General features: G+C 37.8%; 1 protein-coding gene across 1 annotated transcript in view; it reads right to left on the bottom strand.

The window, feature by feature from the left end:
- Positions 1-21287, bottom strand: part of SYN2 (synapsin II) — a 759797-nt gene that overhangs the window by 131389 nt on the left and 607121 nt on the right. The window contains exons 8-9 of the mRNA XM_053721097.1: positions 15827-15901; positions 14347-14449 (exon numbers count right to left, since the gene is read on the bottom strand). Of these exons, the coding sequence (XP_053577072.1) occupies positions 14347-14449; positions 15827-15901 (178 nt within the window). The remainder of the gene's footprint in view (positions 1-14346; positions 14450-15826; positions 15902-21287) is intronic.

The following is a 21287-nucleotide window of genomic DNA, read 5'->3' as shown; positions in this document are numbered from 1 at the left end:
GCTCACTAGGTATGTAAGGACACAGTTCCTCACAGAGACCTGTATAAAAGAAAACATAGAGTAACCTACTCTGCTTTCCTATATTAGGGAAGCACACTGTTAGGAACTTGTAAGGTGGGCCTTGTGTTTTTTCCTAACTGCTTGAAAGCCACCACTACCCTTACTAAAGAGATTAACGTGGAGTACGGCTAAACCCCAAAAACTTGCTTGTAGAAATTCAGACACCAAAATCTTCACCTCCTCCATGTACGAAAGCAAAGAGAATCACTGGGGTTTGTGGGTAGGGGAGTGACACTTAATAGCTTGGCTGTGGTGCTCTTTGCCTCCTCCTGCTGACCAGGAGTGATATTCCCAACAGATATTGATGATGCCGTGGACTCACCATATCTTAGGAAAGAAAACACTTTTTCCCTTTAAATGACAGAAAAATCAGGCAAATGGGCCTACTGAGCAGATGGGCAATAGGTCTGGCACTTAAGAGGGCACATCCGGGGGGCCCTGGTGTGCTGCTTATGCTCACAGTCACAGTCCATTAAGGCCTAGATAACGGGTGGAGAGTTATTTATTGCTCCGCTCAATTGTTAACTCCACTAGAAGTAAGCTTTTTGTGCGAGACGATAGCACACGTATTACAAGTTGAAAGTAGAAAGCTTTCGCTCACGCTAACCTGTAGCACAATAAAAGCCTAACTTTGAATATCTCAACCAAGTTAATGTATCCCCCCCTAGACTTCAATGGAATGTGAAAGTGGAAAAAAACTAACAAGTTGCGCAAACCCGATCGGGTTTCCTAAAGTGCGCTAACCTGACATGAAATTATTAAATTTTTACTTAAAACATATTCCCCTATGTGCAGAACATTGAAATATGAAAAATTTACAGTAAATACAAAGTTAAAACAATTATTAAATATGATTTTTCATGTTTTCAGCTACTTGACTGCAAAGGGCTCCAATGCAAACACACACACATATATATATATGCATACATATATAATTATACATACACAAACACATATATATATATATACACACATACACACACACACACACACACAAGTGAAGTAAGCCAAGCAAATTTACTGAAGAACAAGTAGACAAATAACAAAGATATCAGTTAGGGAAGAATTAAATATTGATCCGTTAAATATGAATGTGGTTAGATTATCATTGGTAGGTTTAATTAAATAATTTGTTCAGATAATGTCGTAGATGATAAGTCATGTGTCATATTATGGATGTTCTTATATATTTGTGCTCAATCTTACATCCAAGTACTATTTGTGCTGTGTGGTAACTACATTTGTAAGAGATGCTATATGTAAATTTTGAATGTTTTAATATTTTTTTTAATTTAGCTGCATGCTATAATAATATCTCACTTATGACAGTTAACCTTTGTGACCCATTAGAGGAAAGTAAGATTTGATGCCCGCGTGTATATTGGATCTGTCTAATCTTAGTGATAGATAATCATTACATATTACCATGCCAGTTAGGCATCGAAACGTCATGGATTCTTTTAAAGTGATTTTTAAAAATAAAAGCTACGTTTTTCGAGTCGTGTCGTGATGAAGATACTGCATTTCCTTTTTTTAGTTTTTTTTTTACCCTGGTTGATGCTATTTGAAGTGCATTTCAAGGAGTGCATATACTATATTGGAACTACGCTTTGTTGAAAAGAAGGTAGGTAGGCTGGGAAGGTTGCACGTGTCTGGAGCGCTCTATGGCAGAAAGTTTGGCAAAACTGCTTTACATGATGTGCTGAGTGTTTTTTCTACTATGGGCAAGATTACATATGCGGCGGCGTCCGCAAAAGCCAGCAACGCTGGTTTTTACACGGTTTTGGTATCGCATATACAGCGCTACATATAAATGCGGCACATATATTTCACCCGTCGGCCACAATTTTTACTCCCATAAGCTATCATAGAACCGTGTCGCAAATCGGTATCAAATATTCAGCGCAAGGACTTACGCAGCAAAAATGGAGACATTTTACTCCATTTTTATCTTGCCGCTCATAGGCAGGCGCAGCAAGCCTTGAGCTGAGTATTTGAGCACTGTAACTCCCTTAACTGCCTGAAAATATTAACTAATATTAATAATATCTATCTACCTGTCAACCGCAATCCCCCACCCCCAATAACTAATAAAGTATATGAACCCCTAATCCGCCATTAACCCATATTGCAATAAACCTAATAAAATATATTAACCCCTAATCCGCCAAACCTCCACAACGCAAATAACTAATTAAATTACTAAGCCCCCTAACCTAACACCCCTAAATTAACCCCAGTTACCTAAATTAAAAAATACTAAGTTACAATTAAAATATAAAAGCTAACATTACTTAAAAATAAAAAAAATAAATTTAAATTAATCTAAGATTACAAAAAATAAAAAAAAGCCAACATTACATAAAATAATAAACCAAATTATCAAAAATTAAACCTAATCCCTATGAAAGTAAAAAAGCCCCCCAAAAATAAAAACAGCGCCTAATCTAATGCTAAACTACCAATAGCCCTTAAAAGGGCTTTTTGTAAGGCATTGCCCTAAGTTAAACAGCTATTTTCCTTAAAAAAAATACTACGTCCTCCCTGTAACAGTAAAACCCGCCACCCACCAAACCCCCAAAATAAAAAAAACTTAACATTAAAAAACCCTAAACTACCCATTGCCACTAAAGGGGCATTTGTATGGGCATTCAGCTCTTTTAAGAGTGCCCAGAAATCACTAATCTAAAAAAAAAAAAAAAAAAAAAAAAAGCCTAAGTCTAACCCCCCAAATAAGTACTCACCGTTCCTGAAGTCCGGCGGAGAAGGTCCTGTTCCAGGCGATAAAGTCTTCTTCCAAGCGGCCAACATCTTCTTCCAAGCGGGGACCTCTTCCTTCTTCATCCAGGACCAAGCCGGCGCGGAGCGGAGATTTGCGTGGAGGAGGACTTGCGACCACGGAGCCATGGAGCGTGGAGGATCCTCTTCAAACCAGCCAATAGGATGAGAGCTACTGAAATCCTATTGGCTGATTTCTGGGCACTCTTAAAAGAGCTGAATGCCCTTTTTAGGGCAGTAAAAGAGCTGAATGCCCCTTTAAGGGCAATGCCTATACAAATGCCCCTTTAGGGGCAATGGGTAGTTTAGGATTTGTTAGTGTTAGCTTTTTAATTTTGGGGGGTTTGCTGAGTGGGGATGAAACAAGTAAATTGGAAAGTTGATTAAAATTGCATGTCCTATCTGAATAATGAAAGTTTAATTTTGACTAGACTGTCCCTTTAAGTAATGTTATCTTTTTTATTTTAATTGTAACTTAGTATTTTTTAATTTAGGTAATTGGGGTTAATTTAGGGGGTGTTAGGTTAGGGGGCTTAGTAATTTAATTTGTTATTTGGCGGATTAGGGGGTTAATAGATTTATTAGGATTATTGCTTTGTGTGGGTTTGGCGGATTAGGGGATAATAGTTTTATTAGGTTTGTTGCGATGTGGGTTAATGGCGGATTAGGGGTTAATAGTTTTATTAGGTTTATTGCGATGTGGATTAATGGCGGATTAGGGGTTCATATACTTTATTAGGTTTATTGCGATGTGGGTTAATGGCGGATTAGGGGTTCATATACTTTATTAGGTTTATTGCGATGTGGGTTAATGGCGGATTAGAGGTTAATATACTTTATTAGGTTTATTGCGATGTGGGTTAATGGTGGATTAGGGGTTAATAGTTTAATTAGGATTATTGCGTTGTGGGGGGTTGTCGGTTTAGGGGTTAATATTTTTATTATTAGTACCGATGTGGGTTTGATGGCGGATATAGGGGTTTTACGTGTCGGGTTTATTCTTGGGAGGCAGGTTAGACTTTTTAGGGAGATTTGATATATTTTTTTATTTTCTTAGGCGCTGGCAGTTTCTAAAGTGCCGTAAGTCACTGGCGACTCCAGAAATGTGTATTTACGCTCTTTTCTGGACATCGCTAGTTTATCCGAAATACGGCAATTTATGAACTGCCGGTGGGGTTTATGTAATACCCCGATGTGTGAAATGAAATTACGGGCGGCGTGGGTTTCAGCAGTTGCACTGAAGCCTGCGCCGCATATGTAATCTCGCCCTATGTGTCTAATCCCATTGCAGTTGCTAAACAAAAACAGGGGTGCAGGGTTGCTAGTCTTAAAATGACATAAACCTGGAATAAAGTCCTTACACCAGCCTTGAGGCAGCCTAAAACTCAGTGCATGATACAAATAGATGTTCCACTGCAGAACCCATCACTATCATCTTAAGACCGTCCTACAGGATATTAAATCCTCAAAAACAAACAAAAAACTTTATTAATTTAAAATAAAACTACATTTTACTTAAAAATTATTTATCTGCTGTCTTTCATGATCTGCAGCAACAGGGGCCTTTCAACTTTCCTATTCGGAAAAGGACTCAAATCTGGCGCTGTCAAGCTACTTTTTGCCTTTCAGTTTTCCTGTTTGCCATGTTGGGGGCCTATTCTTACTGAGAACAAAAACACGTGCGACTCTGTTTAATAACAACAACTTTAAAACAGATTGCATTTTAATAATAGGCATAGCGACCTTGAGGACAGGTCTGTTTTCCAGTAGACAAATGAAACCTAATGGTATTAAGCCTATATTTTCCCTCTATTTTACAAATACAATTAATAATCTTTCATGTTGCTTTAAGCATTTTTGATCAACACTAATGGGAAAATGTTGAAGGACAATTATACAGTATTCTTAATGCATAATGTAAATTTATTTAGGTCAAAGAAAAGCTTGAGGGAGCTACTTTGTCCGGCACTTGAAGGTTGCGGTGTACCACGTAATGCCTAATTTTCTGCCTTTTGTTAGTTATGTGTGGAAAATGACAAATGATACACATAATTTATTCCCAAATCACTTTCATCAAGGGATGTCTTGATTGCTAATTATAGTCAATAAAGTGAAGCTAAGGGTGTTTATTTTTTATTCCTAATAAAACTATTGAAGGGCATCTCCTGATAATGACTATAAGGCCTATTTATCAAGCCGTCAACCGCAAATACACTGGAATTCCGCAGCGTAATTGTGGCGAGCCTGATTCGACCCATTTTTCAAAGCCTACAGACCCGCAAAAGTTGAAATTTGTGATGTAACATACGATCCGCCAGTCTCTATCCGACACAGATTGATGCTTACGTCATTACAGATGTTCCGAATACAAATTCGGCACTATCTAACAACTTTTGCAAGTTATCAAACTTCTAACAGGTACGCTCGCCACTATTACGGACCAGCGTACCTGGTTTTCAATCCGCCACCCTGGAGGCCGCGGATGCCATAGGAATCAATGGGAGTCTGAAAGCAGCGAAAGCTAGGTTCGCTGCTGCCCAATATCCCATTGATTTCTATGGTAGAAAACAAATTATGTTTACACCAAACACCCTAACATAACCCCCGAGTCTAAAAACCCCTAATCTGCCGCCCGACATCGCCGCCACCTACATAAAATATATTAACCCCTATTCCGCCGCTCCCTGACACCGCCACAACTAAATAAATGTATTAACCCCTATCCCGCCGTTCCCGGAGCCCACCGCAACTAAATAAATGTATTTACCCCTATCCCGCCACTCCTTGAGCCCACCGCAACTCTAATAAAGTTATTAACCCCTATCCCGTCACTACTGGAGCCCACCGCAACCCTAATAAAGCCCACCGCAACCCTAATAAAGTTATTAACCCCTATCCCGCCGCTCCCCGACCCCTCCGCAACTAAATAAATGTATTAACCCCTAAAACCCTAACCTCCCACATCACTACCACTTACTAAACCTATTAACCCCTAAACTGCCAGCCCCCCACAACGCCATAAACTAAATTAAGCTATTAACCCCTAAACCTAACAACCTGCTAACTTTACATTAAATATTAACTCTTCCCTATCTTATAATAAATTTAAACTTACCTTTAGAATTAAAATAAACTATATTAAACTATTAACTAACCTACCCTAACTATTCTACTAAAATCACATTAAACTATATTAAACTATTAATTAACCTACCCTAACTATTATCCTACAATTACATTAAACTATATTAAACTATTAATTAACCTACCCTAACTATTATCCTACAATTACATTAAACTACAAATGAAATTAACTATATTACATATTTAAAAACCTAACCCTACTCAAGTTATTTAAATCTACAATAAATAATTACTAAGTTACAAAAAAATAACAACTAAGTTACACAAAATAAAAAACACTAAGTTACACAAAATAAAAAATAAACTATCAAATATTTAAACTAATTACACCTAATCTAATAGACCTATCAAAATAAAAAAGCCCCCCTAAAATAAAAAAAAACGTTGCCTACAATAAACTACCAAATGGCCTTAAAAGGTCCTTTTGCGGGGCATTGCCCCAAAGAAATCAGCTCTTTTACCTGTAAAATAAAATACAAACACCCCCCACAGTAAAACTCACCACCCACACAACCAAACCCCCCAAATAAAAACCCTATCTAAAAAACCTAAGCTCCCCATTGCCCTGAAAAGGTCATTTGTATGGGCATTGCTCTTAAAAGGGCATTTAATTCTTTTTCAGTCCAAAGTCCCTAACCTAAAATTAAAACCCACCCAATAAACCCTTAAAAAAACCTAACACTAATCCACGAAGATCCACTTACAGTTTTCGAAGACCGGAGGACATCCATCCTCATCCAAGTGGCAGAAGTCCTCAGCGAAGCCGGCAGAAGTCTTCATCCAAGCGTGCCGAAGTCTTCATCTAGCTGGGCAGAAGTCTTCATCCAGACGGCATCTTCTATCTTCATCCATCCGGTGCGGAGCGGCTCCATCTTCAAGACATCCGGCGCGGAGCATCCTCTTCTTACGACAAATCTTGAATAATCAAGTTTCTTTTAAATTACGTCATCCAAGATGGTGTCTCTTACATTCCGATTGGAAAAAATCCTATTGGCTGTTGCAATCAGCCAATAGGATTGAGCTTTCATCCTATTGGCTGATCCAATCAGCCAATAGGATTGAGCTTGCATTCTATTGGCTGATTGGAATAGCCAACAGTCCGCTGCTCATCGGCCCGTACTTGGTGCGCGGCTTTTTGACAGTTTTTTTTATAAATATGGAGAGCGTATTCAGGTCCGCGGCCGCAATGTTAGACGATGTTAGGCGAGCGTATTGGTGCCGTCGAATGCAGCATAATTGACGGCTTGATAAATATCCCTCCATATCTGACGATACAAATGTATGTAACGGTCTTTTTTTAAATCGCAATCTAAAATATATTTTAGAAATATATGAATATGATATGTGACGATTATCTGTTTTTCTTACATTCATATTGAATTAACACATGAAAAAACTATAACACAACTTTTTTGAGATTTTACCAGAGTTTCTGTACATCTACAGCGTATTCAAATGTATGTGGTCAATACAGAAATAAAACATGGCACGTAATTGATACAGTACTGATAAATTATGACCAACTAATCGGCTAGATTACGAGTTTGGCGTTAGGCTCAAAAAGCAGCGTTAGCCAGTCCCAATGCTGCTTTTTAACTCCCGCTGGTATTACGAGTCTTGAAGGTACAGGTGTACCGCTCACTTTTTTGGCCAGACTCGGAAATACCGCAAATCCACTTACGTCAATTGCGTATCCTCTCTTTTCAATGGGACTTGCATAGCGCCGGTATTACGAGTCTGCCAAAAAGTGAGAGGTAGACCCTCTCCTGTCAAGCCTGGTACCGCATTTTAAAGTCAGTAGTTAAGAGTTTTACACTACAATGCCGTAGCATAAAACTATTAACTAAAGTGCTAAAAAGTACACTAACACTCATAAACTACCTATTAACCCCTAAACCGAGCCCCCCCCCCACATCGCAAACACTTTAAAAAAAAATTAACCCCTAATCTGCCGAACTGGACATTGCCGCAACTATAATAAATATATTAACCCCTAAACCGCTGCACTCCCGCCTCGCAAACACTAGTTAAATTTTATTAACCTCTAATCTGCCGCCCCCAACGTCGCTGCCACTATATTAAAGTTATTAACCCCTAAATCTAAGTCTAACCCTAACCCCCCCTAACTTAAAAATAATTTAAATAAATATAAATAAAATAACTATCATTAACTAAATTGTCCCTATTTAAAACTAAATAATTACCTATAAAATAAACCCTAAGATAGCTACAATATAACTAATAGTTACATTGTAGCTAGCTTAGGGTTTATTTTTATTTTACAGGCAAGTTTGTATTTATTTTAACTAGGTAGAATAGTTATTAAATAGTTATTAACTATTTAATAAATACCTAGCTAAAATTAAGACAAAAGTACCTAACCTAAGTTACAATTACACCTAACACTACCACTATAATTAAATAAATTCCCTAAATTAAATAAATGTATCTAAAGTACAAAAACAAACACTAAATTTCAGAAAATAATAAAAAAATTACAAGATTTTTAAACTAATTACACCTAATCTAATCCCACTAACAAAATAAAAAAGCCCCCCCCCCCAAAATAGAAAAAAGCCCTACCCTACACTAAATTACAAATAGCCCTTAAAAGGGCCTTTTGCAGGGCATTGCCCCAAAGTAAAAAGCTCTTTTACCTGTAAAAAAAATTACAAACCCCCCCCCAACATTAAAACCCACCACCCACACAACCAACCCTACTCTAAAACCCACCCAATCCCCCCTTAAAAAAACCTAACACTAACCCCCTGAAGATCGACCTACCGGGAGACGTCTTCATCCAACCGGGCAGAAGTGGTCCTCCAGACGGGCAGAAGTCTTCATCCAAGCCGGGCAGAAGTGGTCCTCCAGACGGGCAGAAGTCTTCATCCAGACGTCATCTTCTATCTATCCGGCGCGGAGCGGGTCCATCTTCAAGACATCCGACGCGAAGCATCCTCTTCTTCCGACGGCTACAACTGAATGAAGGTTCCTTTAAATGACGTCATCCAAGATGGCGTCCCTTCAATTACGATTGGCTGATAGAATTCTATCAGCCAATCGGAATTAAGGTAGAAAAAATCCTGATTGGAACATCATTTATTCCCCCCTCCCTCTCCCTCCTTCCCATACATTTTGAAATGCATAATTGTGAATGTTGCTTGCGCTATATATACTGTTATATACAGTATATAAATAAATACCACCCAGACCCAAAAACTTTGTTTTAATGAAAATATATATTACACGTTGGAATGTTCGAGGACATAAATTGTATGAATAAATATATCAAATTCAAGGGAACAATGCATTTGCATAAGGCTAGCCTGATAATTAATTAACCCTGAGCTTTTAATCATTAATAATATACAGACTAGATAGACTAAATGCTTTCTAACTGCTGTCAAACGTACATTTCTACACAACCGTTCTACCTATTCTTTCCTATCATGTCACTTGTGCAATGAGGCCTAGCAACAGTATTCAGATTAAGGAGAAAAGAAAAGAATTTAAATGAGGAATTCAACTACTTGAACAATATAATTACTTGGTTCTACACTGATGATCCTGACAGCCATTTTCTTCTGGCTAAGTAATATTCTTATTATGCTAATTGTGTCTTAATAGGGTTTGACTTAAAACCGGGAATCGTTTTTTTTGCAGACCAAGCAGTATTCTTGATTTTGTCTCATTATTTTAGACTATGAAGTTAAACTCTAAAAGCATCAGAAAATACAGTGATAGTTGTTTTTTTAACAGTTCTCTTATACCATTTACTTATATTAAAAATCCATCAGGAAATATCATGCTAAATAAGCAACCAAAATAGGACTTTTAATATGAAAAAATAAAGTGAATGAATGCGAATAATGTGAACTGAAATATTTTATGTTGACTCATATCAATTAAAGGGACAGTCTAGCCAAATATAAATGTTCATGATTCAGATAGGGCATGTACTTTTAAACAACTTTCCAATTTACTTTTATCATCAATTTTGCTTTGTTCTCTTGGTATTCTTAGTTGAAAGCTAAACCTATTAAGCTCATATGCAAATTTCTTAGCCCTTAAAGGCCGCCTCTTATCTGAATGCATTTTGACAGGTTTTTTTCACAACTAGAGGGCTTTAGTTCATGTGTGCCACATAGATAATATTGTGCTCACGCCCGTGGAGTTACCTAGGAGTCAGCACTGATTGGCTAAAATGCAAGTCTGTCAAAAGAACTGAAATAAGGGGGCAGTCTGCAGAGGCTTACATACAAGGTAATCACAGAGGTAAAAAGTGTATTTATATAACTGTGTTGGTTATGCAAAACTGGGGTAATGGATAATAAAGGAATTATCTATCTTTTTAAACAATAACAATTCTGATGTAGACTGTCCCTTTAAATGCTACATTACTTAAAAGCGTGCTTTGAAAACTAGAAAGAGAGAGTTAATTTAACAATTTATGTAAGCATCTGAAGATATGACATCACTAGCTCAGTAAACTGAATCAATTATTTCAATGTACGCACAACCTTTTAGCACCTCAATGTGCTTTATGAACACTTACACACGTTTATGGACAAAACTGCCCCCTGGTCAACAGTATGTTCACATATTTGATCAAAAGGCCCATCAAGTCTACTCATATTACATGTTACATTTTCCTTAGGATAGCCTTATGCATGTCCCATCAAGTCTACCCATATTACATGTAACTGTTTCCTTAGGATAGCCTTAGGCATATCCCAGGAATTTTTTAATTCTTTTACAGCCCCTGTGTTTACCACCTCAAATGGAAGTTTATTCCATGAATCCACTACCCTTTCTGTAAAAAAAAAAATGATTCCTCACATTGTTCCTTAACCCCTTAAGGACAAGGCCATTTTTCAATTTCTTTCCCTTAAGGACCAAGGCTATTTTTACATTTCCGCGGTGTTTGTGTTTAGCTGTAATTTTCCTCTTACTCATTTACTGTACCCACACATATTATATACCGTTTTTCTCGCCATTAAATGGACTTTCTAAAGACACCATTATTTTCATCATATTTTATAATTTACCATAAATTTTTTTATAAAATATGATGAAAAAATAGAAAAAAAACACACGTTTTCTAACTTTGACCCCCAAAATCTGTTGCACATCTACAACCACCAAAAAACACTCATGCTAAATAGTTTCTAAATTTTGTCCCGAGTTTAGAAATACCCAATGTTTACATGTTCTTTGCTTTTTTTGTAAGTTATAGGGCAATAAGTACAAATAGCACTTTGCTATTTCCAAACCATTTTTTTTTTCAAAATAAGCGATAGTTATATTGGAACACTAATATCTGTCTGGAATCCCTGAATATCCCTTGACATGTATATTTTTTTTTTTAGTAGACATCCCAAAGTATTGATCTAGGCCCATTTTGGTATATTTCATGCCACCATTTCACCGCCAAATGCGATCAAATAAATAAAATTGTTCACTTTTTCACAAACTTTTTCACAAATATCAGGTTTCTCACTGAAATTGTTAACAAACAACTTGTGTAATTATGGCACAAATGGTTGTAAATGCTTCTCTGGGATCCCCTTTGTTTAGAAATAGCAGACATATATGGCTTTGGCGTTGCTTTTTGGTAATTAGAAGGCCGCTAAATGCCGCTGCGCACCACATTTGTATTAGGCCCAGCAGTGAAGGGGTTAATTAGGTAGCTTGTATGGAGCTTGTAGGGTTAATTTTAGCTTTAGGGTAGTGTAGTAGACAACCCAAAGTATTGATCTAGGCCAATTTTGATATATTTCATGCCACCATTTCACCGCTGAATGCGATCAAATAAAAAAAATTGTTCACTTTTTCACTAACTTTGGGTTTCTCACTGGAATTATTTACAAACAGCTTGTGCAATTATGGCACAAATGGTTGTAAATGCTTCTCTGGGATCCCCTTTGTTCAGAAATAGCAGACATATATGGCTTTGGCATTGCTTTTTGGTAATTAGAAGGCCGCTAAATGCCGCTGCGCACCAAACTTGTATTATGCCCAACAGTGACAGGGTTAATTAGGTAGCTTGTAGGGAGCTTGAAGGGTTAATTTTAGCTTTAGTGTAGAAATCAGCCTCCCACCTGACACATCCCACCCCCTGATCCCTCCCAAACAGCTCTCTTCCCTCCCCCACCCCACAATTTTCCCCGCCATCTTAAGTACTGACAGAAACTCTGCCAGTACTAAAATAAAAGTTTTAATTTGTTTTTTTTTATTATTTAAAAAATAATAATCATATTCTGCTGTGTAGGATCCCCCCTTTAGCCCCCAACCTGCCTGATCCCCCCCAAAGAGCTCTCTAACCCTCCCCCCACTAACTATTAGTCACCATTTTGGGTACTGGCAGCTGTCTGCCAGTACCCACTTTGCAAAATAACTTTATTTTATTTTTTTAAACCTAACATTTTCTGTAGTGTAGCTGCCCCCCTCCATACCCTACACCAGAGCTTTCCAAACTTTTCATGTTGGTGACACACTTTCTAGACCTACATCATTTCGCGACACAGTAATTCAGTTGTACTAGCAAACAGGAGGTTAAACTAACTTGCTTTTAGAGATATGGACACATACATAAATTATATAATAATGAAATGTATTTACAAGTAACAGTATGTAAGTGTGCAAGAATAAAAAAAAAGTTTAAAAACACTAATAGCTACTTAATATTTTAATGGGATGTATGAGGTTGATGGGATGAACACAATTTCTGAATATTTGGTGGAATATTAGATAAAGACACTCGCATTTCATCATCAAGCATTTCTTAAGCTTCCACTTCCTATCCATATATCAAGAGCAGGAGCAGCAATGCACTACTGGGAGCTAGCTGCAAAAAACCCCCACTGACTTCAGCTCAGCGTTTAAGCTGCCGCCCTCAGAGCTCTGTGAGTCCGACTGACTACTGCCCGCGCTGCATACACACTGCTATCCCACTCACTGACCACACATGCAGTCACGAGCCAATTAAGGAGACTACACGTGCAGTCAAGAGCCAGTGTGCCGCCAATGGGAATAGTTTCAGTTCCCACTGAGCTGCGCCAATAGGTTAAGATGATCTGTGTCCCCCTAGGTATCAATCACATGTCAGCCATGTGACATGCGTAGCAGGCAGGTGGAAAGTCAGAAACCAAAAAAAAATTAAAAAAAAAATTGTGCTGAAGCAGGGACACACCTACACACTGCTGCCGACACACTAGTGTGTCCCGACACACAGTTTGGAAAGCACTGCCCTACACCCTCCCCCTCCCAGATCACCCCCAGATCACTCCTTGATCACCCCTCCTCTGTACCCACCACCCTCTTCCAGCAAAAAAATTCACAACACAATTGCCTTAGATCGAGATTGCGCACGCGCCCCTCACCTCCAGCGCGCGCTCCCGCGCGCACCTGGCATAGTAAACAGCCGGAAGGAAGTTCCCCAGTGATGGGCCACCCACCCACCTCCCGGCAAAGGCTCCCACCCACCAACGATCGGCACCATCACTGGCCGATGCAGAGAGGGCCACAGAGTGGCTCTCTCTGCATCGGTGTGCCTAAAAAGGTATTGCAGTGATGCCTCAATATCGAGGCATCACTGCAATACCTTGAAAGCGGCTGGAAGCGATCAGGATCGCTTCCAGTCGCTTGAAACCCTTAACGACGTACAGGGTACGTCGCTGGTCTTTAAAGACCAGCTTGTGTAAGACGTACCCTGTACGACATGCGTCGTTAAGGGGTTAAGCTGCTACCCTCTAACTTATGACTCTGACCCCTTGTTGTGGTATTTCTTTTTTGTGTGGAAAATGCTTTCAGCTTCAACTTTATTAAGTCCCTTCATATATTTGAAGGTTTCTATCATGTCACCTCTTTCCCTTTCCTCCTCTAAACTATACATATTTAGATTTTAGAGTCTTTCTTTGTAGGTTTTATATTTTAGACCGTGTACCATTTAGTAGCCCTCCTTTAGACAGTTTCTAGTTTATTTATATCCTTCTGGAGATGTTATCTCCAGAACTGTACACAGTATTCCAGATTAGGACTAGTGATCTGTAAAGTGGCATTAAGCTTGGTTTAGTATGTACCCTAATAAAAAACATACAATGTCATTTGCTCAGCTTGGAGGTTATATATAAATATTTTTTTGTTTGGTTTTGATCTTTATTGTAATGTGCAAAGGTTCAGTATATATATATACTGTATATTTATAATATTTCATTTGATTATAATTTCTTTTTGTTTCTTGATGTTTTATGTTATCATTTATAATTTATCTATAAAACATTTCTGTTTAGTGATAGAATTCTATATACACTTGGTGCAATATTCTTATTGTTTTCAGCTAAATGCTTACACAATATTGCTTACCTCAATAATATAATCCTTTCCATCTTTTCCATGAACAACCTTTACAGCACAAATGTCCAGACCGCCAAACATTTCTGAACAGGTGTCAACCCATAATTTATACCTGTAAAAATACCATCAATTGTTATGATCATCTGTGAAAGATACTGAAATACACAAAGCACACATTTTCCCCAACAATTATATAAAATTGATACAAGGGGGCATAGTTATCAAAGTGCGAACGGACATGATACGATGTAGCGTATCATGTCCGCTGCACATCAATAAATGTCTGCATTTATCATTGCACAAGCAGTTTACCAGAACTGCTGGTGCAATGCCACCCCCTGCAGATTCGCGGCCAATCGGCCGCTAGCAGGGGGTGTCAATCAACCCAATTGTATTCGATCGGGTTGATTTCTGTCCGCTGCCTCAGAGCAGGCGGACAAGTTATGGAGCAGCGGTCTTTAGACTTCTGTTTCCGGAGCTTGATAATTCGGCCCCAAGGTGTATATATGTTGTAGATTGTTATTTAAAAAAAAAATAGACAACCAAATTTAATATACCAGTGACAATGTTTTAGCTTAAAGGGACATGGAACCCAACATTTTCATGATTCAGTTAGATAATATATTTTTTTAAGACATTTCCAATTTCTTTTATCAAATTTATCAAATTTGCTTAGGTCTCTTTATTTGTTTAAGAGATATATAGATAGGTAGCGTGCACATGTCTAGTGCACTACACAACAGGAAATAGTGCTGCCATCTAGTGTTAGTGTAGTGTATAACATGGTAGCAAAACTACAGAAATGCATACATATATATTTCTATATATACCTAATACTGTTAATGTAAAATACATATATACATATATATATACATATATATATATATATATATATATATATATATATATAGGAGTAGATATACAGGTATAAATATATGTACATATATATATATATATATTTACAATAAATATTACATTGTTCTGTATGTGAAGAACATTCAAATGTGACATTTTTATAATTCCTGTCGGGTTAGCGAGCGATAGGTGTTAGGGGTTTTCTTCTGCACTCTCCATTGACTTCTAGGGGGAGAAAATAAGGTGGTCGCTATATTTGGTTAGCACGCAGATTTTTTATTTTAACTCGTAATATGCACCTCCATCTAGAGAAAATTATGTTCGAGCAGTAGCACTAAATAGCTCCACTCGTAATCTAGCGCTGTCGGCTGCCCTTTACTTTGAAGGGGTTAAATAGCGTGTAAGTCAGCTGTTGCTTCCCTTTGAAGGGGTTAAATTGGGTGGCTACAGGTGTAAGGCATTTGCTCTATTCCAAGGCTAAATACCCCTTAAGGACATGCAATGTATGGGGTCATCCTGTCATTAAAGGGTTAATATTTGGGACAACTATGGTTGTGATTAGATTGGGGAGGGGTTTCATTACTGGACATAGGAAGCACAGTGTCTCAAGCTGGATCAGGGTAGCAATACTTACTTTTCTGTCATTGCAACTTGTTCTAACATTGCAGAACCTGTGTTAGTCTTCCAGTTACCCGATATGGATGTCCTCCTTTAAAACGCAAAAAAAGAATAAACCACATGTTTTACAGTGAGGATTCATGTTATAGTAAAACACCAAGAAGTACAGACGTTTATATAAAACAAATATCATTGTATCCAAGATCCAAGAGAAATCTGTGCAGTATTAAGATGTATGTAGACAATAAAGGAAACATTTGAATGATTATTTCCCTGATAAAACAAACATTTTAAACAGAAAGAGGAATTTGGCTTTGCTGTACTTGATAAATCTTTAGTATAGCGCATAAATGTAAATAATATATTAATTAATTAATTAACCAACAAACACATAACCTAAAGTTTAGATCATTTTACATTAATACTGCATAAACAACAAAGTATTTATATACATAAATGAATGCAAAACATGAAAAATACAAAAGTAAAAACAAATTGCTATGTATTGATTAAGGAATGTCCTTTTGGCAAAAGCTGTATTAGTTCTGCTAATTGTTTTATTCTGTGTATTAAAGGGACAATGTACTATAAAATGTGCTTCCCCTTAATGTGCCCCAAATGACTTGCTATACCTACTGCAGAGTATTAAATGTATGGCAAATTGTTTATTCATGTTTATTTTTTTATTGGAAATAGCACATTTTTCTCATTAAAACCATTACCTGTTGTCTACCAGGACATGCCCATAACAATTGGCTAAGCCTGCAGGTAAAGCAGACCTGCTAACATTATCTATATTAGGTATTGAAATGCTATTTATAGCTAGGGGTAAAATGAGCACAATCAATTATTTTAGATACACAATATGTCTCTGCAAAATATCTCTCTCCTACCCCCTCTGGGAGATTAATGAGTGCAATTGTCTCATGTTTACATATCTTTTCTAAAGAGAAAATATTTATTTCTCAAAATATCAGTATAGATGGGGACAAAGCAGACAAAAGTAGCTATTCCAAATAAAAAATAAAGGTAAAGGAGATGTTTGCAAATAATTAAATACACTTTAGGGGGTAAAATAGACCATTGGTAACACATTAAAGGAAATAAAATTTTAGAATAAAATGTACCTTTAAATATTTCTCCTTTTACACACCCTTTTAACATTACATTGAATTTTATTATGTGTTTAATTGTATCCCAATACCTTTTTATGTTTTAAACTGAATAAAGGGGTCTATTTATCAAGCTCCGAATGGAGCTTGATGCCCCGTGTCTAAAGACCGTTGCTTCATAACCTGTCCGCCTGCTCTGAGGTGGTGGTCAGACATCGCCGAAAATTTACCCGATCCAATACGATTGGGTTGATTGACACCCCCGGCTAGCGGCCGCAAATCTGCAGGGGGCGGCATTGCACCAGCAGTTCACCAGAACTGCTGGTGCAATGATAAATGCCGACAGTGTATGCTGTCGGCATTTATTGATGTGCGGCAGACATGGTTCGCTATAGCGGATCATGTCTGTCCGCACAATGATAAATGGACCCCTAAGACTCAATACCTAATATTAACATCATTACAATATTATATTGAATTCATTATTCTGTAATTTAATTTTAATGTTGCCCCCCCCAATACAAATTGTGCTACACTGTTATGTATATTGTGTCAGAAAACAAGCTTTGAATCAAGTATAGGTGTTCCAGTCCATTGTGTTTGCTAACACAAGATGGCGCTGTTGAACTCATACTTATGCGCTATTTCTTTTCTGTGCCACTGTACTAAGTCAATAATAGAAATGTCATGTGCTGATTAAAGATAGTTATTCCGTTCCACTATTTTAATATAAATGCTGAACTCAAGTGGCTTTTTAGCCCTCATCTGAGCTAGCGATTACAGGGTTATATTTTAGTTACTTTGTAAATGATATTGCCAAGCTAATTGCTGAAAGTTTAGTGGCAATGCATACAAAAGAGTACTTCATTTTATTTGTGTGCAAGACTTTTCCTGCGCAGAATACTTAGGCCTTTACCAGGTTTAAAGGGAAACAGAAGCCAAATTTTGTCTTCCATGATTTAGATAGAGCATGAAATTTTAAGCAACTTTCAAATTTACTCCTACTATCAAGTTTTCTTCATTCTCTTGGTATCTTTATTTGAAAAGCAAGAATCTAAGTTTAGATGCTGGCCCATTTTTGGTGAACAACCTGGGTTGTTCTTGCTGATTGGTGGATAAATTCATCTACCAATAAACAAGTGCTGTTCAGGGCCTGAACCAAAAATGAGCTGGCTCCTTAGCTTAGATGCCTTCTTATTCAAATAAAGATAGTAAGAGAACAAAGAAAAATTGATAATAGGAGAAAATTAGAAAGTTGCTTAAAATTGCATGCTCTATCTGAATCATGAAAGAAAAAAAATTTGGTTCAGTATCCATTTAAAGGGATATGAAACCCAATTTTTGTTCTTTTGTGTGTTTTTTTAAAAAAAATGACTACGATTGTCAAATTTACATTGTTCCCATGGTAATTCTTTGTTGAAGAGATACCTCGGTAGGTAGTGCTCCAGACACGTGCACACTCCTAAGTTTATTTCCCTAAGTGTCAATAAAAGATACCAAGAGAATGAAGAAAATTTGATAATAGAAGTAAATTGCATAAATGTTTAAAACTGCATAATCAATCTGTAATATGAAAGAAAAATTTGTGGTTGCATACCCCTTTAAAATAACTTTATAATTGGCTCAATCAAAAGACAGGTTGCAAACAGGAAATGACAACCATTTGTTTATAGGTCCTTACAGTCATGTGGGTGACTGAATACTGTAATACAGGTATCCTGCAGATCAGATGAGGAGGTTCCATCTTAGAATGGGGAATCTTCAAAAATCTACTTTTAAATTGGAATTCTAACACAATGAAATCTGCAGCTACATAACAGTACGAATCACCAGAGATCAGGTATTAGACCAAAAGGTTCTCCCTTTTACCATTTCTTTAAACGAATATTAAATTCAAATTTAAACTTTTTTTTTAATTCAGATAGGGCATGAAATTTTAAACAACTTTTCAGTTTGCTTTTACTACCAAATTTTCTTTGTCCTCTTGATGAAGACTAAACCTAGGTAGGCTGATAGGAGTTTGTAACTATATATGACATTGCTATAAACAATGTTACAAAAAACGCTGCCATAGACTTCTATAGACATATACACGCTCATGAGCTCACTTAGGCCCCGGTAATCAAAACATTGACAGACCGACGAGAAACTACCTTCCTGTCGAGATTTTCAGAGAAAAGGGACGTGGACAAAAAGTGACGGCAAGTGGCGATATCTCTCCCATAGAAATCAATGGGAGCCTTATGTCACCACCCGCATCATCTGAATTTTGCTGCGGTTGGGGGGTTCCCTATTTGAAGTGTGTCTACACTATGCAGACAGTGCGCTCACTAAAACGAAAACTAGTTTCAGTGTAGACACACTCCAAATATTGCCGTCAGGACCTAAGTTTAACCACACCTATGCTAACTACCTCAGGCAATGTAGTCTCAACAGCTGATACCCTCCTCGTAAACTGCACTTCACTGATTTAAACATATTGCACTAGTGCAGATATGTCCAGATCAAAGTGCAACCGATGCCGACTAGCACGCCCCGCTAACTCCCCCTGAACACCAATAACTACGTCACATCTAACCTACACTCCCTCTGCTCCGCCTTGCTACCTCCTATGACCGCCTATACCTATGTCAGAGCTAACCTACACTCCCCCTGGAACGCCCAGCTAAGTCCCTAACGCTACGCTGACGTCATGTCTAAATTACACTCCCCTGGAATATGCCAGCTAACTCCCACATACTCCCTATTCTCAGAAAAATAACTCACTATAATTAACTATACTAAATAGTAAACCTCCCCATTCTAACTACAGGTGCTATGTCACCAAAATTATAAACAATGTTTAAATGATGTGTCACACAAACCACGCCGGGCTCCTGGAACTGAGCATTGGACTGGAATTGAGCCCCGATCCGGCACATCTTAAATGGAGGCCAATCGAGCAGGGTGTAGGGGATCAATTTGCCCTTTTAGTTTGTTGTTGGCAATTTGATAAGGCACCTGGGGAAACCACTTGTTTGGGCGTGCAACCTTCTGGGAGGAATGGGGGACCGTAATTGAAGAGGGATGAAGAGGGCCTTGGCGTGGAGGAAGATGTGAAGCAGAGGTGGCAGACGAGCCAGTCGAAGTCCGCTTTTGCCACCGCGAAGATGGGCTCCTGGCAACTGAAGCCTGGATGAAGAGGGCCCCGCCATGGAAGAAGATGTGGAGGGGAGTCAGCGGAAGAGGCCACTGAAGTCCGCTTCCCCTGCCACGAAGGAGGGCCTTTTTTATTTTAATTGTTTAGGATAGTTTTTTTAGGTAGACTTTTTTGGGGGGGCGTTACTTGTATTGTAGAGGGGGGTCTTGTAAGGCACTTTTAAGGGCTATTGTAATTTATTTTAGTATAATGGTTTAGGTTTTTATTTTTGTTTTGGGTGGGTTTTTTGGGGAGGCATGTAGAATAGTTTTCGGTATAATGGTGGATTTTTATTTTGGATTCTGTCTTTTTTATTTTCTGTAACTTTGATTATTTTTTTTAGCAGGTAGGCTAGGAGGAAGGTAGAGTAGGGTTAGTTTGCGTTGGGGGTTGTGGAGGTTTAGAGTTAATAGTGTAGGGTACTTGCAGTGGATATGTGGCAGTTTAGGGGTAAATAGGATAGATACTTGCGGTGGGTATGTGGCAGTTCAGGGATATTAAGATAGATACTTTCGTTGGGTATGTGGCGGTTTAGACATTTTTTAGTGTAGTGTTAGTTTGTTGTTGTGGGGTACTTAGGATTATCGATTAAGCACACAGTTAGATTCTATGGGATCCTTTACTATACATCACCAATATGGGCAGCAATGCGGGGTGTTATTTATAGCCAGCATCACTGACCAATGTATAGTAAATGCCTCTTTGCTAAGCCGCCTGTTAGCCACTATGTTGGGAGCTTGGAATATTTTAACAGGTTCAGTCAAAATGGTGGCGGATTCCTTGGAATATTTTGCCGCCTCATAGCACTTTCAATCATCGGGGCCTTAGGATTACTCTTTAAAAAGGATACCAAGATAACTAAGCAAAATTTAAATTTTATGCTCTATCCAATCAATTTAAGTTTAATTTTGACTTTATTGTCACTCTAAAGTATCTCGGGGGAGGAAATGTGATAAAGTCTATCGAATACCCTAATAAACTATTAGAGTCCTGGCTAAATAGAAAATTAAGTTTCCATAAAAATATGATATTGTAAGGCAATTGATTGGACATTAGGTTTGCTTAGACTTGTTTTTTACTTTCTTGGAGGACTTGTTTTTAGCCTTCAGTGAAAACTGTCAAAACTCTTGAGTATTCCTCCAAAACAGGAACACTTAAAGGGACAGTAAAAGTAGATATTGTTACAT

This window comes from Bombina bombina, chromosome 7, assembly GCF_027579735.1.
Source record: "Bombina bombina isolate aBomBom1 chromosome 7, aBomBom1.pri, whole genome shotgun sequence".
Taxonomy (NCBI): Eukaryota; Metazoa; Chordata; class Amphibia; order Anura; family Bombinatoridae; genus Bombina; species Bombina bombina.
The sequence above is the reverse complement of the archived record's forward strand: the minus strand, read 5'-3'. Positions and strand labels throughout refer to the sequence as shown.